Raw genomic sequence first — 26,600 nt, 5'->3', positions numbered from 1 at the left:
CTGAACAACAGCTCAACCTGGAGCTGGGTTGCCTTGAGTCGCCGGCGACAGGCGTAGGCTGCAGCCCCTGTGGCAGTGGGTTGCCATGAGCTACCGTATGTAGCCAGCAGCAGCAGTGAGCCGATATCCAGAAGCCGGCGACTGATCTGCCTCGCTCAGGAAGAGCACAGTGATGGTGCCAACTTGGGCCAGTGGGGTGGCGTCCTCCACAACTAGACTGAGGAACAAAATGACAGCAACTTGTCTGTTCCCCTTCCCCCAATTCCCCAGCACTGTTCCCATCCCCCCAATTCCCCAATAAAAATCTTTAAAAACAAACAAACAAAAACTGTTGTGATGATTACAGTAGCTTAATTATAAAATAACATGTAAAGGCAAGTCAATGAATGAATTCCTGGTTTCATTCACTTAAAACTTTCTGAAAAGTTCTTAGTTTGAAATTTTCTATCTTGGTCTCATCCTGAAGATATATATTTTTTCCCTTTGGAAAGCAGAGTCAAGTCCATTCAGGCATATTTGAAAAACAGGACTGAGTAAAAACACTTTTTCCATGTCAAAGACAAGCTGTTTCACAAAGAAGTAATTTAATGCCAGTTAAACTTTGATACGTTGCTATGTCAGTGCTTTAAGAAGCACTGTCTTTTAGCAAAATTTTGAAGTAAAAGTTTCTAACACTAACCAACCATGCATTCTGTTTCCAGGGGGCTTCCAGTTGCATTTTCACTATGTGGTTATTACTATCAAAAGGAGCTATTAAGAATTCATCTTAATTCTGTCTTTTATATTTTTCCCTCTTTTACGAAGAAAGAAATTAAAATTTCTATGGCAGCATGCTAAATGTAAGAGGTAGGCCTTATCATTTCGCATCAAATAAATAAGGTAGATAACTAATTAGGCTGTTAAATACATCTATTATTAGGCAATCTACATATCACGGCAAGTAAACAACAGTTAGAAGACTCCAGTTTGCACTGCTCAACCCATGAGATGTCCCTGCTATCTTTAATATCACAACCTGGGAGCTTTTGCATTTAACACAATTTTCCTTTACATATTACGAGTAAACAAATAATGTTTAACAAATGAGAAGTATTTGTCTAGAAAACAGTGTATAGCTTGTTTTAGTAAATTTGCAACATCTGTGCATTTAAGTCTTCTGGTTGGTATGATCACAGTCTATAAAGGGTTAGAGGTACCATCAACCCCTGCCTGGAAACTATTGGGTTGTCAGAAAAGTCATGACGCATTTTTGCAATGAAAAACATAGGAAAAATACATCATGACTTTTCCGACAACCCAATAGATGCTCAGAATGAATGTTTTAAAAACTGCTCTATTTCTCTTTCTCTAAGTGTTTATTCAATTTCTCTTTACTTCAATTTCCACATCTGCTCTCTACCCCTATCCTCATCTGTCTTATCTTTGTTTCTTAAAAACTCAGTTTGTGTAACCCACAGTTCCTTAGAGACGAGTGAAGATACATGCCACTGACTCCTCAGGAATCCCTTACCCAAAAGGCCTTAAGACAGACTTTCCTTTAGAGGCCGTCACTTCTGTGAAACAATGTACGGCATGTTAACAGATGGCCCTTAATTGGTTTTCTTCTAAAGGAGCCCTTTCTGATACTTGAGCAAGTCACACGGAGGGAAGGATAAAGTGGCACTTCAAATGCTAATTCCTAATATCCATTGAAGCACTAACCATTGCTAAGAATCTTGAATCTGAGCACTGAATTCCCTAAGGTAGCTCCTATTGCATCGACCTAAGTAGCAGCTGAGTTTTTTTTTTTTTTGTTAGTTTCAGGTGTACAGAACAATGCAATAGTTACCCTTTTCACCCTCACAAAGTAACAACCCCCCTTCCCCCATGTATTGCCCTGCCACCCCCGATATCATGCTTATATATTACAATTCCATTGAATCCGTTCCCACTCTCTACTCCATGTCCCGAGACTATATTTATATATAATTATAGTTGACATACAATATTATTCAACATCAGCTTCAGAAATACAATGCGGTGGTCAGGCCTCTACATCGACTATGAAGTGGTCTCCCCAACAGGACATGAGTCCATCTGGCCCCCTAAAAAATATTTACAACATTATTGATTATAGCAGTTTTAATGGAGCTTGTCAGAAGTTCAAGGGAGGGACTTACCTGTTCCCGGGTCATCTTATGCAGCGCATTTTCCCAAGTTGCCTGGTCATCGTCCAAGTTATAGGAAGCTGGTGGGGTGAGCCCACGGAGGATCAGGGGGTCTCGGTCATGGCAGAGGGCTGTCAGGTGTCCAATATACAATTTTAATTTGCTTCTATTTTGGTCAAGTTCTAAGAGGGGCTGGATGATCTGAGGTGAAAAAAATGAGGAAAGTCAAGGTCAATCTGAAATGAGAAGTTCAAATATCTTTATGTCTCACAAGTCAAAGAAAATTGACCAAAGGCTAAAGCTCTTCTAGTCACTATTGAAGCCTTCAGGATTCTAAATAGTTTCCCACACTTGACCATTTAGTGTCACAGCCAACTTTGGTTTTGGGGGACGGGTAGTGAGGCTGGCTTAGCATGTCAGCAGGAGGCTGAGAGTCCCATACTTGGGCAGGGGACTAAATACAGAACTAGCTTTTACAGAGATGAGATTCCTGACTTCAGTTACACAATTTCTCTTCCCATTTATTTGTTAGTGGGTTATAACAAAACTGCTCGTGAAATGTGCTCATCTGAAAGCCTGGATAACATATACTTCATGTGTTCTTCTATCTCCTGGAATGGAAGAAAAATTCTGTCTCTGGAGAAGGTTAATGTTTTCCTTGGCCAAGCGATGCGATGAGTGAATTCATGGCCAAACCTGCCTCATCCTGGCTGGAGCTCCCCTCGTTCATTTCAGGGGCTCTCCAATATTCTTTTTAAACAGTGATTGATAAATCCTTATGTCACACCAAATGCCGGACTCACAGCCAAAGACTCTGAAATCCTCTCAGCTATAACACAGGTTCTATGTTTTTCTTTAATAATAATCCTGTTTTGTTTTTTGTTTTTTTAATATTCCCTTTCTGTGGATGAACAACTATCCCTTTGCCCCCCCTGTGGAAGCACAGTAGTGGCAGACAACTTTTGCTCAGCACGTCATTTGATAGCTCGCATGACACTGCTCTGATCAGGTACTGGTCATTGGTCAAAGCCCGGGTGTTGACGACCAGTTGGGCCAGATCTCACAGCTCAGAACACTGAAATGTTACAGCAGCATCTGCTTGACACACAGCAGCTGTGAGAGCTGAAAACACTGCCAAAATGCTGGCGATTCTCAAGATACTCCCAGGGCCTCCACGGCAGAGGTCTGCACCTGCTGCTTGTCACTAGGCTGGCATTTTTCATCAACAGGACACCTCTGACCTACCTAATGAATAAGGAGCCCAATAATATTCAAGTCAACAGAAATGAGGTCTGGTGTTACTTTCCACAGTGACACTGATTTTCCCCTGGCCTCCTAAGAGGACCGCTCCCGCGGCATTCCTTCCTTTTGAAGAGTTTTTAAATTAAATTTGTATTTTTTGCTATGAAATCAATACTTATTTTCCTCTGAAAAATATGGGAAAAAACTCTAAAAAAATAATAGCCTAAAGGTATTCCACCAAAAAACATTTTAGTAATTTTCTTCCAAGTCTTTTTAAAACTTACATTAATCAACTTTTAACAGTATGAGACTTCACATTTTGCTTGATATACTCTTTGTCCATTTAATGTTATATTGTGAGTACTACTATTCCCAACATTACAGGTTACTGGAAATCACGTTTTTTTAAAGGTTTTTTTTTTTAAATTGGGGAATTGGGGGATGGGAACAGCGCTGGGGTATTGGGGGAAAGGGAACAGACAAGTTGCTGTCCTTTTTTGTTCTTCAGTTTAGTTGTGGAGGACGTTGCTTCACTGGCCCAAGTTGGCACCATCATTGCGCTCTTCCCAGGCGAGGCAGATGAGTCGCCAGCTTCTGGACGGCCGCTCACTGCGGCTGCTGGCCGCTCACGCTGGCTGCTGGCTACACACTGTAGCCCATGGCAACCCACTGCAGCAGGAGATGCAGCGTACGCAGCAGTTGCCGGCAACTCCAGGTTGAGCTGTTGTTCAGCATCTTAGCTGTAGAGGGCAGTGTCACTGGCCCTCATATATGGGATCCGAACCAGGGCCCTCTGGCGTCCCAAGCCAGCTCTTAACCAACGTGCCATTCGGCTGACCCTGGAAATCATGGTTTTTAATGGCTGCATCATAAATATGCCACATTTCATTTGTTTCTAATACTATTGGGCTAGTCATGATGTATTTTTTCTGTTTTTCGTTGCAAAAATGCATCATGACTTTTCCGACAACCCAATATTTCCACGAAATAGTTAAAAGACGGAAAAGCTAGGGCTTAGTGGCTAAAACACAATCTTTATCTTACTAAAGAGATCAGAGTTCAAAGTTTAGGCTAATATAATACAAAATATAAAATATGAAATATGAAATATACATAACATAACATAACATATTAGGAGTTAGAGCCTGGATAGACAAACCAGAGAAAGTGAATTAATTTAACATTCTTTTTATGTGTAATCTCTCTCACACACACAATTCTGTAAGGATAAGGGGTAAACACAGGCGTAGTGTGGAAGGCTTTGGGCTAAGAGACCCCCAGTGAGCATAGACTCCCGGTACCAGTTTTGTGCTGTGACAGACATGAACACTGCCAACCACTGAAGGAAGAGATGGTTTCAATAAAGCAGAGGATTTTAAGAGTGGGACATCCAACAGCGTTGCAGAAACATCACCAATCTCTCAAAAAGAGAGGTATTTTATTTCTGATATACACTCACTGGAGAAAATTCAGAAAGAATTCCAAAGCGTCACCTTTAAAGGCAACATTCCTTTAATTGCACGTGCACTTTGCACTTCGATAACTGAACTGTGGTTGTGGTTCTGCTACTACATCTCTCAGGCCTCCAAGCAATGCAACCCTATTTTAATTTCCATTTTAGTTTTTAGCTTGGACTTCTTTATCTTCTTTCGTAGACACATTGATAAAAAAAACCACCACTTTTGGGATTTCCACTGGGTTTGTACAATTTATTCCCCAGTGTGTGTGTGTGTGTGTGTGTGTGTGTGTGTGTGTATGTGTGTCTGCCATCATATCTGGGTTGCAAGGCTGAAAGGGCTGGTATCTTAGGTTTGGATTAGAAAACAGGTATAAAAAAGTATGATCACTGAGGTAAGGGGACAATGTGATACACGGTAGTAACGAAAAGGTCATATTTCTCATAGTAAAATGGAAAGATGTAAGCTTACTACTGTATGACTGGGGATGAAAAAAATGCCTTTTTATGGCCTTGTTCTTAATCACAGATGAATTTCAAGCTGATTTAAATGCATTTCATGCTGAAGGCTAATTGTTTAGAAAACATGGTAGTGTTTTATACTCTAATTTTCAAAGTCTAATTTTGAAAATTTAAAAACAATGATGGAACTTGAAATTTTTTTCAGGATAAAAATTCATTCTATGTAATGGCCCACATGTCTGTTCTTTCTTCCCATGCCAAAGAGAATTGCTTTTTTAAAAATAAAACCAAAAAGCTACAGAGCTTATTATGTGAGAATATAAAACTGCCCAACTAGCATAGTTCCCAAATCTATCCTTAAAAAAAAAAAAAAATAATTTTGGCCTCTCTGAGACATATTTAACCACGTCAGTCACATGGGAAAGGCCCTTATCTCTGTCCCCACCCCCAATCTAACTTGCATAGGCCACTTACAAAAGAAGCCACATTTCCCACAAGGTAGAACTGACACTGCCTAATAGCAAGAGGGTGGAGGGACACTTGCCAAGTAGAAAGAGGATGCCTTACGGGAGTTGCCTTACTGTATCTTTTGTCCACACACAACCTCAGTGCACTGGCAAGGAGTCCTACCCAAAACCATCAGAAATGTGGTCAGGCCACATTATTTCTAAAGCTTTGCAGAACTATAGTTCTGTATCTTTTTGGCAAAAAGAAGTTAAAAAATGAAATTGTCAAGATAACCTCTGCTTGAATCAAATATAATGCCACATGGCTATATTCCCCCAATTCTACAGTTACCAACTTGTTAAGGAAAAGAAGTTAAATTATAAAAAGGGATGAGAGATTTTTGGTTGATGTACCAAGAGCTTTGTTTCTTCTTGCAAGGGTTTATTTGCTTATGTATGAATTCCTCAAATTGGCTTCAGAGGTCAGCATTTGATGACATATGGTGATGGGGCAATGATCTCCCAAAAGTGTTTATTTTAACCTCCTTTCGCTTAATTAAGTAAGACTTACGAGTTGCTCCTGTATTGTCTGATACACATTGCAACTGGAAATTCTACAGTCTTCCATTTCTGTTACCCGTTCATGCATGAGACCCGAACACACTTTCTTAGACCATTTGGCTTTTCAGTACCAGGATGGAATGTGCAGAGTAAAAGGCCCTAGCCAGTTAATTACATGGTCTGCTTTTCTCTCCCCTCTACTGTTTCTGCCAGACGCTTACTCTAAGTATAGGTTAGCTAGTTGCAACATATTCTAGGAACTCATTTGAGAGGAATGGTGTATCTTCATCATAAAGACTAGATGAATAGGTACTGATATTATCTGGGACTTAAGGTACTTGCTCTGGAGTTTCTAACATTTTGTTCTTTGGAAGATGCCATGTTTTTAAAGATAACATTTATTGACTACTTACTGTGTTCCTGGCAAATTATTTTGATATTTACTATGATTCTTCTGTGACTAGCTCACTGTCCTTTTTTTTGTTCCTCTGTCTGCTAAAGCCTTCAGAGGCAGGTTCAACTGTCCATATATTAACTGCATAAATGCTAGTGGCAGTTTTGACTTCTCACTGGGCTACCGTTACATTTCCATCCTCCAACATCGATACATTAAGAAAGTCCCAGAACAAGTGACATATTAACTTCCCAGAGACTTTATTCTCTTAATGGCATTCTTGTTCAGAGGCCAGCAAAGAGCTAAACTCAGAAAAGTAAAAAAGAAGGCAAAGGAATAAAATTCATCAATCCAGCTTCGAAGTCTTTCTTCCTCTCAGTAACAAAGTTTATCTTCTTGGTCCATAATGTACTTAAGGATCAAGTAGATGAAGGATCGGGTTAAGTCTCTTCACAAAGATTTGGGGCTTTGTGCTATGTTCTCCCTTAAATGCAGCTATTTTGTGAAAGAATAGAGTTCTTGGAAAAAGTATAGTAAACCCTCATAATATTTTCACTACACTGATCAGACACATGGCATATCAAACCACACATACTGAAGCAAAAAAATTATAGAATTCACTTAACAAACATTTAGTGCCATGCCATATTCAGTTTTAGCTGATGAGATATTTAGCTGATGAGAGTATTAAGAATAAGATGTGGTCCTACTCTATGTTAAAAATGTTCCTGGAATGATAGAACTAACGCGTTGAGTGTATACAAGAATTAAAACGTGTAAATTCATTTTTTACCTGTTTTCACTTTAGTTTTGAAGTTTACTTCAGACAAACCCTTAAATAGCCAAGTAAATCTCTTTGCCTAGATTTGAAGCTTCGTCTGACTTAGTCTTCATATATAAAGTTGGGAAATTCAAGTTTTTTATCTGGTCTCTGAGATCCCGCTTTTTTTTTTCTTTTTTAAAGATTTTTATTGGGGAATTGGGGGGATGGGAACAGTGCTGGGGAATTGGGGGAAGGGGAACAGACAAGGCAATGTCACTGGCCCTCATATGTGGGATCTGAACCGGGGCCCTCTGGCATCCCAAGCCAGTTCTTAACCATCGTGCCACTCGGCTGGCCCTGAGATCCCGCTTTTTAATCGGCCTTCCCATTTGAAATACAAACAAAAGGATATTAATGGAATCCTAAATGTTTTTGATGTTATACTCCTTACTCATTTTTAGTCCTAACAAATAGGAAAAAAAAATACATTTGAGAATAGTCCTTATTTTATACTTCTATTGCAAGAGATATACTGGGCAAAAACAACTGCCTGGTCTAGCTCCTCATAATAACCTATAAAGAAGTCTAAACTTCAGAATAATTTATAAGGTCCACCTATATAATCTCCATCAAAAACCAAACCTTACTGTTAAAATTGAGACTCTGGAAAGTTTCAGTAGCTTTACAGTGAGTTTGAGGACTTAGCTACAGTCAAGGAAAAAAATTTCTATTATAATATAGCTGTGTTTCTTTCAGGGGTAGGTCAATAAACTTCTAAAATTCAGAAAAAATTAAAAGATAACCTAAAGTTAAAGGCAAGCCACTGCAGAGCTCCAAATCCTAACCCATATTTCATAACTATTTTCCATGTGTATCTATTTGATTTCCCTAAATTATATACAGTGTGACTGTTATGTTTATTTTCTAAAACAAAAATAAAAAAGCATGACAAAAGTAAAAAGTACAGAATGATGTTATTTATACTATAAATGTTTACTAAGTACTTAGAATATTCTATCCTAAGCAGGATGCCTTCCTCAGCATCCATTATAGATCACTTACTATTATGACTTGTTTAGTTAATGAAGTATTTGGACCAGTGAATCACTTAGGCTACATTAATTTTCTCATTCCCCTCATCTATGTACCGGTGACAAAAATGCTCTCTTTGACCAATCTTTTGTCAGGCTCCTCTGAAGTCTCTTCTCAACTAGGCCGTGACTTTGGAGACGCTGCCTTCTCTACCTCGCCCTGCTACATGGCCCAGAACTGAGGCTAGCACCAACTCAATAAACCCTTCCTTTCAGAAAGGCTTTTGGCCATAAAAGTTGCTTTTTTTTTTTTTGCTTAACAAGGTCAGTGAGATGAAACAATGTTTGTCAGAAGTCTTACTACAAATAGATATATCTGGTTTTGAGAGTAAAAACTCTTTCCAAAGGTTTCAGATTTAAAGGGCTTTATGGTTTTTAAAGTGTATGAAAACTCCAAAAGGCTACAGGCTTTGAAATATAAAAAAAAATAGGAATCGTTTTTTAAATAATGTGTGATAATTTCCTTAGTTATACAGCTCAGAAACCTGTTGTCAATTTTTCTTTAAGTATTACCACTCCAGCAAAACAAAACAAAACATCCCCTATTTCTTGATCTGGCTATGAAAAGGAAAAATTCTGTATTTATAGTTGTAAGGAGATAGGAAAAATGAATCTTGAAATCTGAACTCTAGAGCTATTAACTATATTTTGCCTATTTAATCTTCATTCAGTTAAAACCTATCCCATCTTATGCAGTATAATAAATGCTACTCCAGTAGAAGTGGGTTGGTGGCCTGCCCACTAGTGAGGGAAGGAAATTTCCTGCTGCCTATCTATTCATGTGCTCATGGAGGATGTTAAGGCTATAGGTATTTCAAGTACTTGCTTTAATACTTGGAAAGTTATAAGAAAATAAGCTTATTAGTCAACAAGAGGGCAGACAGTATGTAAAAGTGAGGAAAGTGCAGATAAACGGGCATTAAGGGTAGAGAATGCTATTATAAGGCATATAAGCTCTTGCAAACTAATCAATCGAAGGGACACATATCATGGATCCTGAAGAGATGGTTGGATGTGAGACAGTGAGACAACTAGAATCAAGAAAGCCACCCACCCTACTAGATTCAGAAATGCTCGGAGCAGGGGTGTGTTCCAAAATTCTTCCTTGCTCTTCAGAGCTAATAAAGATAGGAAAGCATTTTTGATTCAGTTCTTGGCTTGAAGCTTACCTCTCCACCATAAGTCATTTATTGTATTTTAGTGAACATAAGTAGGGCTTACATATTTGTGTGTGTGTGTGTGTGTGTGTGTGTGTGTATAAAATAAGATAAAATAAGGGTCAGCCGAGTGGCGCATTGGTTAAGAGCTGGCTTGAGACATCAGCTCTGAACAGTAGGGCCCCAGTTCCGATCCCACATGAGGGCCAGTGACGCTGCGCCCTCTACAGCTAAGATGGTGAACAACAGCTCGACCTGGAGCTGGGCTGCCATGAGTCACCGGCGATGGCGTAGGCTGCAGCCCTTGCTGCAGTGGGCTGCCGTGAGCTACCGTGAGTGGCTGGCAGCCGGCATGAGCTGCCAAGAGCTGCTGTGAGTGGTCGTCCAGAGACTGGCGACCCATCTGCCTCACCTGATAATGATAATGAGCGCAATGATAATACCAACGTGGTCCAGTGAAGCGACATCCTCCACAACTAGACTGAAGAACAAAAGGACAGCAACTTGTCTGTTTCACTTCCCCTGATTCCCCAGCGCTGTTCCCCACCCCCAACTCCCCAATAAAATCTTTAAAAAAAAAAGATAAAATAAAATAAAATAGCTGAATGACTTCCCCACCGTATAGTAAAGTTCCAGGGCTATACACGCGTACTTACGTATGAGAAATTATGGGGGGAAAAGTCTAGGCATGGGAAAAAAAATAAGGCAAAACAGGGTGAAGAGAGGCTCACACTCTTGAGTAGACAAGCCCAAAGAAGGCCGGTGCTGAATTTAAAAGGGAAACGAGGCGGGCAGTTGGCCCAAGTGATGGCGGCCTCCACTGCCCACAGGCCTGTGTGCATACTGCAGTGCTGGGCGGGGTAAATTACGCCCCATTCTGATTCGATGAGGTTTGGGGCCTAAAGTACCCCCTGCTCTAATTGTTTACTGCAGTCAAGCACGACAGCACTTCTCGGCTTTATTACATGTCTGCCAGACAGACGGATCTGAAAAACAGCACCATGCTTGTTGCCTGCTGGGCAAAACACAATAACAACCTTATCACAACATTTCATTTTCTTCTTTCTCTAACGCAATGTACCAATTGCACTGGGTCTGGACAGGCAGTCAAGTGGAACTGCCCATGTTAAACAAAAGGAACCTCCTAACCTTGACAGTATCACAATAAATAAGGAATAATATCACAAAGGCTGTGAATCTACATCAAAGGGCACACATCCACCGGCTCCTTCTCACAGTCCACAAGAATACAAAGAAGAAAAGATCCAAGTACATCATCTAGTAACTGGGAGATTTGATAGCTTAGCTGTACAGGAGTTGCCAGACAAAGGCCGGTCTCTGGAGGAGACTCTTCTGTAAGCAGCAGTTATTTCAGGACCAGGTTAAAGGTGTGTGCATGTGCATTGTGTGAGTGTGCGTGCTGTGTGTGTGCATGTTGTATGCATGCGTGCTGTGTGCGCATGTGTGTTGTGTGTACAGAAGAGTTGGAGAGGAAACAAAGGCAATTTGCCATTAGTCACATTCTCATTTTAACTCCAGCACCAGATCAAACTCAACAGAGTATGCAGATATTTAGAAGTCGACTGCTGTGGCCACTGAGAGTCTCCCCATGTCTGAAGACTCCGGTAGACATGGCTCTTCACTAAACAAGGATGTGGCCTAAGAGGGCACAGGTGAAGGGAAGGAGTTTACCCATCACTGGGAATGAAAATCTAAATGTATCTGCAGCTGTGTGTAAATATCAGAAATGGTGTCTGTGCTATTTAAAGAAAGACAGGGTACATACAGAAGTTTGATCTCTTAATGCTGATGTAGAAATAGTCAGGAAACAGACCGTGACAGGTGACGATTTGGTGTGTGTAAGAATGCACATGTATATGCTGGTGGTGGTGGTGAAGGAGGTGAAGGGCAAGATGGGAGGAAAGGTCTGAGCGGAAGCACCCTTGGTCAATATTTTCGGCTTTAGTAACACCTTAGAGCTCTACATACTTGAGAGAATGGATGTGTTTCCAAATATTGTAAAAGAGCACTTCAAGAACTGAAACCTACCAGGACAGGAGCCAAAAGGGTGTCTCCTTAATGTCTTCCTCTCATTACTATAAACAAATAAAGCTAAGTTCTCAGTGAGCAGGCAGTTGACTCCAGGAGAGGCACGGGTGTCCTCCCCCTACCTCCACCCTACAGCTTTGCTTTGTATGCACACGCTATGCTTCTCTTCATTTCCTCGCCACCTCTTCTCTCCTCCTGACCTACCCATGTGAAGAATCTTCATTTCTACTCCACATACACACCCTGAAATGTCATGTATCTGAGAATCTAAGAGGGATCTTGAGTTGACCTTCCTGGATTTATGTCTACCGTAGTCAACCAGGAAATCGTATCTAAAAAGTAAATTCTTTCTGAAAAGTCTTTCTATAAAAATCCCACGGATTAACCATTTCCAGACATCACCCCTTTTACCTTGGCTTTGGGTAGAAAAAAAAAGATTTGGGAAAACAAAAATTAGGAAGGCTGTTTTTTTCTACCCATTTCCTTTATTTGAGAATAAAACTTCCCATGTAGTCACTGAATTAATCTCTCCCTCCCCCATCTCTGGAAGTTGAAATTGCTCAGCATAACACAAACTCTGATAGATATCACCATGTCCATTTTACTAGTCTTTGATGATTAAGCAAAACTTTATTATTTGAGGATACAAAAGTGACTATGACAAAAGAGATTCTGCACAGCAATACCAGAAATCCTACAAATTTTGACTGTTGTTATACGCTATAAGTTAATAGCCAGGGGAATTCAAGGCATGCCAAGCCTCCTTGTGTACATATAACCCAGTCTTTGGAAGAAGGGCCCTTGTGCCCTGACTCCCCCTGATCTAACACAGGGCTCCCTAAGTGCTGAGCAAAGGTGAATTCTGAAATGTAGGGGTACAGTGGAGCAGTCCCACTGGAATGTGAGGGTCAGCAAGAGCAAACCCTAGCATTGTGACAAAGCTGACCAACCCTGAGAAAAAAACAGCAGAGTGCTAGCAAGTGAAAAGATAAGGTGCAGATAGGCCAAGGGAGAAAGTTCCAAGGAACCGGAAATGGGGCACATCCAGACTGAAGCCTGCAAAGCTACATGATCCAACAAAGAATAAGTATAGTTATAAAGCGACTTGACAGTGGGAGAAAGTTAAGTTTGTATAGAATCTGTACATTTGTTTTATGTACCAGGTTCTAGCCCCACCTTGCAGTACAAAGCTACCATACACAGGGACCCACATCCAAATTTTGTAGCAGTTTTAGAGGAAACACAAAGGAGAGAGACCATGTTTCTGATATAATCAGAATGCCTAATACTATGGGTGTTTCGAAAACAGAAAACAGAATGAAAGTGAAACAAACTTTAGAGATCAAGCAAAGAGGAAAAGGGACAAGAGAATGTGGAAATACACCTTTTCTTCATCACCATGTTAACCTGTTCATGTTATCAGTGCTTTTCCTTGGTCTCTTTCCAGGGAGTATACTTTTGGTGTCATAGACTTTAACAGCAACTAACAGGAGGAATAGCGCTCTCCATGCTTTAACCAATATGCCCAGATATATGCACCACAGTTTGGGGGGATTCTGAATACCAGTTGCCTTGTGGGCTTCAGCAGCTGTAATCTAATATATGAGATGCTAATGCTGACAAGAAAAGAGAGCCTTTCTCGGCTCATCAACAGGGAGCAAAGCCTCTGCAATCTCATTCATCTAAGCAATAAGATCTCATGCCATTTGGTCTGCTAAACTTCGTTATTTGTCTGCCTAGTAAACTGTCCACACATCATTTCCCAGGTGAAACACTTCAGAGAATCTTGCAAAGCCATCCTAAGGCTGACGTGTGTCTCAGGCTACCTTGTGAGCTCAGTTCTGAACATCTGATGTACCTGAGATTTCAAGCTTTCCCTGATTTCATTAACACGCCCACGTCCATGATCATCTGCGTCTGCGTTCGAGGCTGACGTTACTTAAAACACATGTACACACACACACACACATGGAATGTGGTCTTGAGGGCAGAGGTAAGGCTCCTCTGAACCAGAACTCCTGCATCCTGATATCTTTTTTTTTTTTTTTTTTTTTTTTAGCTGAGCCATCCTGCTACCTGTTGGCAGCTCAGCGGCTGCTCAGCTCGGGCTGGACTCGAACCGCTGTTGCTCAGAGCTCAAACTCTTGAGCGAGCTCTTAACCAACTGAGCCACTCGGCCAGCCCCCAATCCTGATATCTTTTGAGCACTTCCAACTTGTCCCTTCTAGGGAAGCACCGTTGTTTGCCTGGTGGCTTGCCTTCTGTGCTCCCATGTTAGTTACTTCCCCCACGAAATTTTTGTTAGTCATGGAATTAAATTAACTTAGGTGGTCTGTTGTATCTTACAATCTTAACTAAGAATTTTATTTACTTGAACATTTCTCTAGCAAAAGCTGCGGTGGCACCATATCTCGCACCCTACAGCACTACGTTTTGAGCAGATGCATTGGTCTCTATTCGTTGGTGCCAGGGAAGGCAATGCGCTGGCCGTGGCCATAGCCACGACCATGAACAGGACAGGCCCATTCAAACACTGCAGCCGTGAGCATGAAGGCCTTGGCTGGTAATCATGCTAATTACTGCGCATCCATTTTAGAGGCTGGGATGAGAAAGGTTTTCTTATCCAGAGGCTGCCCTCACCAGAGACAGAGTAGTAGCACTTATGTCACATGCCAGCAAATACTCGCACTGTCTTGATGACTCTGAAGCAGTGAGAACTCCAGAGCAGTGCAGAGCAGTAGTTAAAGGCATGGGCTCTGGAGACACATTGTATGGCTTAATTCCTGGGTCTGCAACATTCTCGATATGAGGCCTAGGACTAGTCACTTTGGGGACAGTATATTTTATGGGATCGTAATAACCCCTATGCCCATCACAGTAAGCTTCTTCAATAATTATTAACTATTGTTATTTCTAAGAATATATTTTACCATCTGTGAAATGGAATAATGCTCATTCTTGTGAGGATCTGAGAACATGTAAAACACAAGTTATTCTTGGTAAGGATAGCTGACATTCTGGCCCTGCAGACATCTGAACCCTGTCATTTGCACTTAGCTTCATATTCAGAGACTGTGGATGTTAGATAACGACAGGCAAAGTGACGAGAAGCACAAAGAAGAACGGGATAAGCAGTACGATAGATCAGAGGTTGGTGAATTACAATTCATGGGCCAAATCCAGCACCGCTGCCTGTTTTTGTACAATCCATCAGCTAAGAACGGTTTTTACATTTCCAAATGGTTGAAAAAAACCAAAAGAAGAATATTTGGTGACACATGGAAATTATATGAAAATTAAATTTCAGTGTCCATAAATAAAGCTATATGCGATCATAGTCATGTTTGTTTATTTGCTTATCGTCTGTGGCTGCTTTCACATGACAATAGCAGAGCCTAATAGTTTTGACAACTTGGAGTGTACAGTTCACAAAGTATAAAACATTTACTTCTGGACCACTACAAAAATTTTTGCCAATCCCTATAACAGGCCAATTCCAGATAACACATTAACTATAATATTAGAGAGGAAATTCTTATAAGTTTCTCTCAGATTAGTTAAGAAATAAATAATAATTACTGTTTTATAAAAAGTTCAACTCAATGAATATTACTCATATGGATAGTAATAGCAACACAAAATAAAACATTGACTAAATAGAAAAGTGGATTTGTCAGTAGGCATAAAAAGAAAATTCACAGTTGCATAAAGTTATAATTAGTAAAATTTCATATGGAACAAAAAACCCTATTGATAAATAAAATCTTTATAAAATTTAAATATAAAAGAGAATTGATATTAAAATGATTCAGTAAAATAAAAATACTAAAAATGTTAGACATTTTAGGCTACATGTATGGAAAACTGATAAAGAAATTAAAATGAATTAACTTAGGGTTAGCTTCATGAAATACTCAGTGAAAATTCCTTGACATTTAAATATCTGTGAATAGGTCAAATGTTTCTATTGAGTCAAACATTTTCAAGATTGAACAAGAATAAATCACCTACTCTCTTCTCCTTGCCCCACTTTCTTAACGAAAAATTCAAGACCCAGAGAGGTAACCTGACTTGTACATATCATTTGGAGCTAAGTACTCCGTGTCTGTGCATTACAGCTTGATGCTTCTCACCTTGACCTATTACAGAACATGCAGGCTTTACTTCATTGCTCTTTATCTAAATAGTTCCTGTGGGCAAGTTAACTTTCTGAACTATAACTGGGCTTTTAGATTGTATTCTCTATTTTCTAAACCAAAGGAGACTTAGAAGAACCACAGCTCCTTGATAATAAATACATCCCAGCGTCTCAAACTCTTCCATTATGGCGCCCATTCAGGCCCACAACACTATTCTCTAGGACAAAGTAAGCTCTTAACTGGCCTTCTTTCCAATATTTTCCCCTTTCTGTCCGCCCTCTACAGACTGTAGTGTCATACTAAGGTCCTCAAGCTTCATCTGCTGCTGATTGCACCAGCCTCCTGGCTTGTCACCTAGCCTCTACCCATCCCTTGGCCTCATCTCGGCCCATCTCAACAGCCTGTGGTGGTTTTAAAATAAGTCCACAAATTCTTCTACGTTCCTCTCTTCAAAAGTAGGACCTAAGGCACTCTGTCCCATTAACTGTGGGATGGTCTTAATGACTCACTTCTAAGGAATAGAATGTGAAAGAAGTGATGATATTCAAATTCTGATTCTAGGTCATAAAAGACATTATAACCTCCTCCTGTTCTCTTCTCTTGAATAGCTCACTTGGGGTGAAGTCAGCCACTGTGTCCCAGGGACATTCCAGCAGCCTGTGGAGAGGTCTATAAGGTGAGGAACTGCAGGTTGTAGTCCACAGCCAATGAACTGTGTGTGAGCCATCTTGGAATCAAATGCTCCATCCCCAGCCAAGCTTTCGGTAACTGCGGTCCCAAATGACATCTTGACTATTACCCCATAAGAGGTTCCAAGTAAGAACTACCTGGCTAAGCTGTTCCTGAATTCCTAACCCACAGAAACCATTGAGGTAACAAAGGTTTATTGCTTTTTATGCTGCCAACTTTTGCGGTAATGAGTTAAGTAGAAATAGATAATTATGGCCGGTCAAGTGACTCAGTTGGTTAAGAGAGCAAGCTCTGAGCAACAGGGTCGCTGGTTCGATTCCCACATGGGCCAGTGACGCTGGCCAGAGCTGAGCTGCTGCTGAGTTGCCAACAGGTGGCAGGATCGCTCAACTGGTGAAAGCACATGCTCCTAACAACAAGGTTGCCTGTTGGACTCCCGCATGGGATGGTGGGCTATGCCCACCTGCAACTAAGATTGAACACGGCATCTTGAGCTGAGCTGCCCTGAGCTGCCGATGGGTGGCTGGATGGCAACTGGACTTAGAGCTGAGCTAGCTGCGCCCTCCACAACTAAGACTGAAGGACAACAACTTGGCTGTTCCCCTTCCCTTATTCCCCAATAAAATCTTTAAAAAAAAAAAAGAAAAATAGATAATTAATATGACTATCAGAACTTAAACATTTAAGATGTTCTCATTTAATATATAAAATGCCAAAGGCAAAATTTGAATAACTTATTTTATATTCACATGAAAAGGAACCCAGATAGTCTAAGAGCTTTCTAGGTTTGCCAAATCCCTCCTCATGCAAAAAGTTTGTTATTCTAGTCTTGAAATTGAGTAAGAAAGAGTGGTATATGTTCAGTGTTAACTATATTTCAATGGAAAGAAATGAAATCTTGCTAACAAGTGGTTTGCCTTAAAACCTAAATTTTCACCAGCCATCTGTTTTAAATATTTTAAAGACTAAGCCTCTATTTGTGCTCTGCTTTGATCTCCTAGGATAATAGAAAGACAGTGATACAGTCCAGCTACACCTCAATCAAGTGTGCTCATTTAATTCATCCCAGAAATGCTGACTGCCAGATCCAGCTGGAAACTTCAGCCTCATCATCCCAGGATCAGGAAGAAGAAGGAAGACACATCAAGAGAGAACAGCTCTTTTGTTTTGGTTGATGATGCATTTTTGTGTCTAAGAAAATATTCCTTTAACCCAAAACAGATAGTGATCCTAAAGACAGAGAGAATGTATAGAAAATAACAAATTAGTGAGGAGCTGAGGACAAGTTAGTGAAAGGAGTACTGTAGAACTCTATCACACTGGGTTGTCGGAAAAGTCATGACGTATTTTGTCTGTTTTTCAAAGGTCATTTATTTAGATAAAGAACAAAGATCAATCAATGATATACTGCCTGTTTTGTTCAATAACCTTTTGCCATCTTTCAGTGAGCTTCATAATTCCTCATTCATAGAAGGACCTGTCTTTATTTGCGAAAAACTAAACAAGGTGCTGATTTACAGCCTCATCGGAATTGAACGTTATACCACGCAAGGAGTTTTGAAGAGAGCGAAACAAGTGGCAGTCTGATGGCGCAAGGTCAGGTGAGCTCCAATAATTTTTGACGGTGATCAAACTTGTGTGTGGTCTCGCGTGGTCGCTATGGAACACAACTCCTTTACAATTAATAAGCTCTGGACGTTTCTGGATGATGGATTTGTTCAAACTGTCCAATTGCCGACAGTACACATTTGAATTGATTGTTTGGTTCCTTGGTAGGAGCTCGAAAAACACAACATCTTTCAAATCCCACCACACTGACAGCATAACGTTCCTCTGATGAATGTCTGCTTTCGGTATTGTTTGAAGCGAATCATCACGTTGGGACAAAGACCGTTTCTGTACCACATTGCTATAAACAATCCACTTCTCATCACCAGTTATCAGTCGCTTCAAAAAAGGATCATTTTCCTCACGTTTAATAAGCGTATTGCAGATGTTTATACACATCGTCAAATGAATTTCTTTGAGTTCATGTGGAACCAAAATATCGAGTTGCTTACATATCCCAACTTCTTCAGGTGGTCATGAACGCTTGAATGATGGATGTTCAATGTTTCTGCAATCTCTCGTGTCATGTAACGTGGGTTTGACTTGATCAATGCCTTTATTTTGTCATCATCAACCTCGGTGGGCCTCCCTGACGGAGAAGCGTCGTTGAGATCAAAATCACCAGCATGGAATTTCATGAACCATCATTGGCACTGACATTCTTGTAGAGCATTGTCACTGCAAACTTGATGCAACTTTTCACAAGCTTGACGTTCTTCCCTTTATGGAAGTAAAACAGTAAAATATGGCAAAAATGCACAGTTTGGTCCTCCATCTTCAGCTTGTTGTAAAATCTCCGTAACTCAACCAAATCGCTCATTTTTTTTTTAGAATGAAGCTAGAAGTGTCAGCTGTCAAATGACATAGCAATAACATAGATGCGAATGACTCTAGTACTTCCAAAAATGAACTAGTGCCATCTGTTGCAAACATGCGTCATGACTTTTCTGACAACCCAATAACAAGACTGGTGTTTAACCGTTCAGGTGAAATGTAAGTCAAATTATATACTCCAAAACATAACTCTATAAAATAAAAATGTGATAGAATAGGCAAGTGTTAGGCCTTCTTCCAAAACTGGTATTAAAAGGAGGTCCTATCATATGTTACTGGGGGGATGTGGGGAAGGAACTTGATATATTCTAGAAGGTGCACTAGATACTGACTAGAGCTAAGATCAGTCTGGGAAACTGATAAACTGATAAACATGAATGGTGTCAGATTATAGGATAACCTACTACCAATGTATAAAACTTTAAATAAAATACATGAAATTTTTCTTTAGGGTAAAACTCAATAAATATTTACTGAGCTCTGTTGGGCCCCTGTACTTTCCAGATGACGCTGAAAAACAATAGTTGTGAAGAATTTTTTTGCACTAAGTGTGAGGATATTTTTATTGCCCAGGAAGAATGTCTAAATCATAAATAATACCACAAACAAGAGGACGATAGCTCTTCCTCATTAGTCAAATGCTCATAATCATTAAGATAAAAACTCATGATCTGAGAGCATATGTTCCAGAGATGTTGAAAACACTGCATTTTTCAGTCTAAGAAACAAGGGCAGTGTCACCTTAAATCATTCAGCAGAAATTAGAAAGTATGTTCTAATTTTAGAAAGTTCTTTCATAATTTAAAAAAAATTTCTTTCATAAAAAAAGGAAGAAATTTCATAATTAGAAAGTATGTTCACCACGGGGTGCTTATTAAAGTACTTAAGTCCGACTTAACATTTGTGCATAACCTCCCATGCCTTCATATCTTGGGGCAGTATCTACACTGTGGATCAGGCAGTACTAGTAAACTTGCTAACGATTCAGTCAGAGATTCAGAAAAAAAGATTAATTTATTTTGTGGCAGGAAGAATTAATTACTAGGATTGTGCATTACTTGTGTAATTAGAGGAGTGTTACTAATTAGGAGAGAGGTGAAATCTATAAACTCAGCAGTACCATTAATGGATCTCACATATATTCTAGGGCTGTATCACAACCATCATCAATGGCATTGTCACTACCACTTACTGAGTACTTCCTATGTGCCAGGCAAAGGGTTAAGTGCGCTGAATACATTTCTAATTTAATCCTTGTAATAATCTTTGCTGTAGGTTTTATTATTGCGATTTAACAAATGAGAAACCTGATGCTTAGAGAAGAGGTTAAGTGATTTGTGGAAAATTACACAGCTACCTAGTGGGACTCAAATTAGGTCTAAATGACAAAGCACGTCACTTACCACCAAGTTAAAAGGCCATAAAAATAATATAACTGCCTTATAGGGAACAAAAAAGAAAACGTATATCTTCAGTTTCCTAGATGGCATGTAATATTATATTTTAAAAAGGCAGAAACCTGGGCTGGCCGAGTGGCATGTTGGTTAGGAGTTGGCTTGGGATGCCAGCTCTGAGCAGCAGGGCCCCAGTTTGAATCCCACATGAGGGCCAGTGATGCTGCGCCCTCTACAGCTAAGATGGTGAACAACAGCTCGACCTGGAGCTGGACTGCCGTGAGTCACCGGCAACTGCATAGGCTGCAGTAGGGTTGGCTGGCAGCGGGCTTGAGCTTTCGTGAGCTGCCGTAAGCTGCCGTGAGTGGCTGTCCAATGGCCAAGTGAGTGACTGCCTCTCCTGGGAAGAGCGCAATGACAATACCAACATGGGCCAGTGAAGCGATGCCCTCCACAACTAGACTGAAGAACAAAAGGACAGCAACTTGTCTGTTCCCCTTCTCAATTCCCCAATGCTGTTCCCCTCCCCAATTCCACAATAAAATCTTAAAAATAAAAAAAGAAAAAGGCAAAAACCTGTAGGTTTGTCCATGCATCACAACCATGACAACAACACACAAGAGAAACAATGACACTAGACTGGAACACAAGATAGTATTAATGGAGATTGTATCAGGGTGGTGGGATCATGGTGGATTATGTCTATTATTATTATTATTATTATTATTATTATTATTATTATTATTATTTTAGCTGCCATCCTGCCACCTGTTGGCAGCTGAACTCGGGCCAGGAATTGAACCGGCGACCCTGTTGTTCAGAGCTCACACTCTTGAGTGAGTTCTTAACCACTGAGCCATTCAGCCAGTCCTATATCTATTATTATAGACAATTCTTTTCCTTGTCTATTTTCCAAGTTAAATGATTAGTGTTGACTACAAATCCTCCTCCTCCCAATTTACTACCTACCTTATGTAAAAGCTAGGACATGCATGAAGGCACCTAGGTTGCACACAAAGGAAGCCCCATGTAGTAATTTACAGTATGTGTAAATTCTGACAGGTAGCGAGAAGAGAGTGTATACGAGGTGTGATAAAAAACTACAGTGAATGTTTAAATAAAAAAAAATTATTACACTAAAAGACACATGGCCATTAATCCACCTCAAAATATTCCCCCTCACTTTGAACACACTTATCCCATCATTCTTGCCACTTTCTGAAGCAGTTCTGGAAGTCCTTTTTCATGAGTGTCTTTAGTTGTGCTGTCATGGCTGCCTCAATGTCCTGAATCATTTTGACTTTGGGGAAGAGTCAGAGGTCGCATGGTGCCAGGTCCGGTGAATAAGGTTGATGAGGGCACACCGTAATGATTTTATTTGCCAGAAATTTCTGTATCAGAGTGATGTGTAACACAGAGCCTTTCCATTGTGATTAAAAAACTACAGTGAGTGTACTTCTGGTAAGATGGCAGAATAGACAGACGCTGTGCCTCCTAGGATCACACCAAAATTACAAATAATTTATACAACATTCAACCTCGGAAGTCCCCTGAACACTAGATGAATAGAACCTCTAAACAAAGGACTTAAAGAGGAGGCCACGTCGAGTCTGGTAGGAGGGGTGGAGACGAGAGAGGGCGAAGCCCGTGAGGGACACCTCAGCAGTGGGGAGGCTTCTCCAGTTGGGGGAGAGACCCTCCGGCCCCACACCATGGTCACTAGCCCAGAGTTACGTTGCCGGGAAGAGGAGTTCTACGATAGCTGGAAGTAGAAAATAGTGAGGACTCTCTTTGCTCAAGTTGGTGGGGCTGAGGGCAGCTGGAGAACCAGTGGAGTCAGCACATGGACTCACTCGCCAGTGAGCACTCACTCGGTTCCTGGTGGAGGGAGTAGCTTTGTGAGCGGGGTCCAGGAGCCTGTGGGGAAGGACTGAATTGAGCGCCTTTGGCGCAGGAGCTGGAGGTTTTGGGACCATTGTTCCCCTGGTGTGGAGCTTACACACAAGTAGTGTACAGAAGGGCACCATTTTTTCAGGGTTGGGCCCTCCCACAATGGTCAGGCCTAGGACTGCATTGGTCGGCTGGAATTGGTGTAGGAGTGCGTGTGTGCGTGCGTGCAGCCTTGGATCTCCACCCTCCACACTGCTTGTGCTGCGTAGCCAGGGAAACGCCTGGCAGGTGCACTCCGACTACAACAGGCTGCTCATTGAGACCCGGGAGTGCACGAGCTGCCTTGGGTCCCCACTCTCGGCACTGCGTGTGCAGAGGTGCCAGGCTTGCGACTGGCCGCTTGTCCTGATCTGTGAGCGACTGACTGGGAGTATTGAGCCATGAGCTGTTTGCCTGCAGGATCCAGCCGGGCATTCCTGGCGCATTCGTTTGTGCAGGCTGGTTGCTGGTGAAGGAGTGCATGCTGCTCTGACTTGGTGGAGGCCACTGACCACACCCTGTGGTGCCTTGGGGGCCTGCCCTGCCCACCTAGAGCTGTGTTGCTGGGGGCACTCTGAGCTCCTGGTGCCTGGCCCCACCTCCACGGGCCACAGAGGGTTTTTTGCAGCAGCAGAGAGTCCGCAACAACCTGTGAGGAATTTTGGTGGTGAGCACGGTTCCACACAGCAGTTAATTGCGGGAAGCTCACTGCAAGCCTGAGAGGGAGACCCCGCAGTACGCGTTGAGCCCTTCCCCGCAAAACAACTGGTGCTGAGTCGCCCAGAGACTCTCTATTGCTGAGCAAGTGGTCTGCAGATTAAAGTGGGCAGAGAGCCTTTTTTTAAATTTCTTTTTTCCTTCTTTTTTCTTCACCCTTTTTTTCTTTATTATTTTTAAATTTTCTTTCTCTTTCATCTTTTTGTTCCTTTCCCTTCATCTGTTTTGTTTTTGTCATTGTTTCTCAGACTTGTTTATCTGGATATTGCTTTGGTCACTGTTTTCTGTCTTGTTCTCCTATTTTTGTGTTTGTGTCTCTTTTATATACTTTTGTTTCTCCTGTCTGATCATTGTTTTTTTAGTTTCTGTGGGAGTGTATTTGTTTTTTGGTGTTGTTGGGTTGCCTTGTTTTGTTTTTGTTTTATGAAGTGGACGTGGACCTAGCACTGGTCCAGGAGCTGAGACTACACTGAATTTGGAAAAACTACTGACCACAGCCTTTGCGCATCTGTAACACCACCTCGCCCACCTACAGCTGCATTGCCAGGGGTAATCGGGGTGCAGGGGTGACTGGCCCAACCCCCACAAACTGTGGAAAAGGTTTTTTACAACAGAAGGTGGTTTGCAGAGCCCTGGGGTCATCTTCATGGTGTTCAGTGACCACAAAACGCTACTGCAGCCACTCGGGAGCAGCTTTCATGAATCTGTGAGCGCAAGGTGGAGGCTGGCTGTAGTGCCCTTGGAATGCTATACAAGGGGGTCAGAGGCCAGGTATTGGTTTAAGACCTGAATCTGCAATAACGTCTTACAAACTACCAATCACGTCGCATAACTCACTTGAACTCCATCGTGCCAAGCCAGTGCCACATCACAGAAGTGCCCCCAAAACCGGGTCAAATAGCTATTTGACCCCAAAACCGGGTCAAATAGCCAGACACACACCCCTAAAGAGCCTCTTTCAATAGGTGGGCCTTACCGGCATCTGACAAAGTGGCAACAAACCTAGGGGACCCTGGGCCTTTTTAAAAACTGTCTCAGGACCAATATAGGGGGCAGCCAGCTTCATTCAGCTCACACAGAGACCATCCCCACATGACCCCAGGCCCAGCACGGGCAGCAGCCTACTGCATACAGCCTTGAGGCACCTACCAGGTAGATACGGACCAGGAACAGGCAGGTCTGAAACAGCTCTGAGTGGGAGCCCCGCCCAAGAGACACCAGAACCAATACACTCAGAGGCCAGTGTTAGACAAACCCAGAGTACTACCTGGCTGAACCAACAAGTGGCACTCTCAAAGGACATTTTCCACTGGCACAAGAACCCACAGTGGCAAGCATCCTCTGAGGGGATCAACCTCCACACAGCATCTCATACACTGTGAATAGAGCTAATTCTCCCCGCTAATCAGTCTGAGGGTCAATCCTACCCTCTGACAAGCCAAAAGAAATTAAAGAGCAACTTCAACAGTGACACCTCTGGAACACACGGGACAGGAGAATACAGAGACTGTGCAATCTGAACATAAAGGACACATACTACAAGAGCACCCAGCAACGACTGAAAGGCATACGTGATCTATCTAATACATTGAAGCAATCACAGAGAGACAGCCAGAATGAAGAAACAAAGAAACATATCCCAAATAAAAGATCAGAAGAAACATCTAGAAATGGAACTAAATGAAACAGCGGTATCTAACCTTTCAGAGACAGAGTTTAGAACACTGATGATAAGAATGTTTAAGGAACTTAGTGAGCACATAAAGTAGATAAGAGAAATCATGAAAAACTACCAGTTAAAACTAAAGAATACAATAACTGAAATGAAGAACACACTTGAAGGAATCACCAGTAGATTAGATGAAGCAGAGGATCGGATCAGCAATTTAGAAGACAAAATAGCAGAAATCACCCAGTTGGAACAACAAAAAGAAAAAAGAATGAAAAACAATGAAAATAGTTTAAGAGACCTGTGGGACAGTATCAAGCGCAACAACATTCGCATCATAGGAATACCAGAAGGAGAAGAGAAGAAGCAAGGGATTGAGAATGTATTTGAAGAAATAATGACTGAGAACTTCCCTAACCTGGTGAAGGAAATAGACATACAAGCCCAGGAAGCGCAGAGAGTTCCAAACAAGCTGAACCCAAACAGGTCCACACCAAGACACATCATAGTTAAAATGGTAAAGGTTAAAGACAAAGACAGGATCCTGAAAGCAGCAAGAGAAAGACAGCGGGTTACATACAAAGGAACTCCTATAAGACTAACAACTGACTTTTCTACACAAACTCTGCAGGCCAGAAGGGAGTGGCAGGAAATATTCAAAGTGACACAAAATAAAGGCCTACAACCAAGATTGCTCTACCCAGCATGGCTATCACTTAAAATTGAATTAAAAAAAATAAAGAGCTTCTCAGAAAAGAATAAACTTAAGGAATTCATTACCACCAAGCCAGCGCTGCAGGAAATGCTAAAAGGGCTTTTTTGAACAAGAGAAATGGTAAAAACAAGCTAAACCAGGAAGACCAGAAATACAAATAACAAAATGGCAATAAATATGCACCTGTCAATAATCACTTTAAATGTAAATGGGCTAAATGCTCCAATCAAAAGACACAGAGTGGCTGAGTGGATAAGAAAACAGGACCCATGCATATGATGTTTACAAGGGACTCATCTCAGATCAAAAGACACACACAGACTGAAAGTAAAGGGATGAAATAAGATATTTCATGCAAATGGAAATAAGAAAAAAGTTAGAGTAGCAATACTTATTTCGCACAAAATAGACTTTAAAATGAAGACTACCATAAAAGACAAAGAAGGGCACTACATAATAAAAAAAGGATCGATTGAACAAGAGGACATAACCCTAGTAAACATCTATGTACCCAACATAGGAGCTCCTAAATATATAAAACAGATTTTGACAGACATAAAGACAGAGATGAACACTAACACTATCGTAGAAGGGTATTTCAACACCCCATTGTCACCAATGGACAGATCCTCCGGATGGAAAATCAACATGGAAACAGTGGCCTTAAATGACACTTTAGACCAGCTGGATTTCATCGATATTTTTAGAGCATTTCACCCCAAAGCAACAGAATATACACTCTTCTCAAGTGCACATGGAATATTTCCCAAGATAGACCACATGTGAGACCATAAAACAAATCTCAACAAATTTAAGAAGATTGAAATCATATCAAGGGTCTTCTCTGACCACAAAGCTAGAAATCAATTATAAGAAGAATCCTGGGGGTTGGCCGAGTGGCACGTTGGTTAAGAGCTGGCTTGGGATGCCAGAGGGCCCCGGATCGGATCCCACATATGAGGGCCAGTGGCACTGCCCTCTACAGCTAAGATGCTGACCAACAGCTCAATCTGGAGCTGGGCTGCTGTGAGTTGCTGGCGACGGCGACGGCATAGGCTGCAGCCCCTGCTGCAGTGGGTTGCCATGGGCCACTGTGTGTAGCCAGCAGCCAGCGTGAGCGGCCAGCAGCCGCAGTGA

The 26,600-nt window shown here is 41.4% G+C and overlaps 1 protein-coding gene across 1 annotated transcript in view; it reads right to left on the bottom strand.

Moving 5' to 3' along the window:
- Positions 1-26,600, bottom strand: part of ERC1 (ELKS/RAB6-interacting/CAST family member 1) — a 543,350-nt gene that overhangs the window by 68,905 nt on the left and 447,845 nt on the right. Inside the window, exon 18 of the mRNA XM_019654119.1 lies at positions 2,160-2,348. Coding sequence (XP_019509664.1) covers positions 2,160-2,348 — 189 coding nt within the window. The remainder of the gene's footprint in view (positions 1-2,159; positions 2,349-26,600) is intronic.

The sequence above is a fragment of the Hipposideros armiger genome, unplaced genomic scaffold (assembly GCF_001890085.2).
Source record: "Hipposideros armiger isolate ML-2016 unplaced genomic scaffold, ASM189008v1 scaffold_213, whole genome shotgun sequence".
Classification (NCBI taxonomy): domain Eukaryota; kingdom Metazoa; phylum Chordata; class Mammalia; order Chiroptera; family Hipposideridae; genus Hipposideros; species Hipposideros armiger.
Note: the sequence above shows the minus strand (reverse complement) of the source record. Positions and strands in the feature narration are given on the sequence as shown.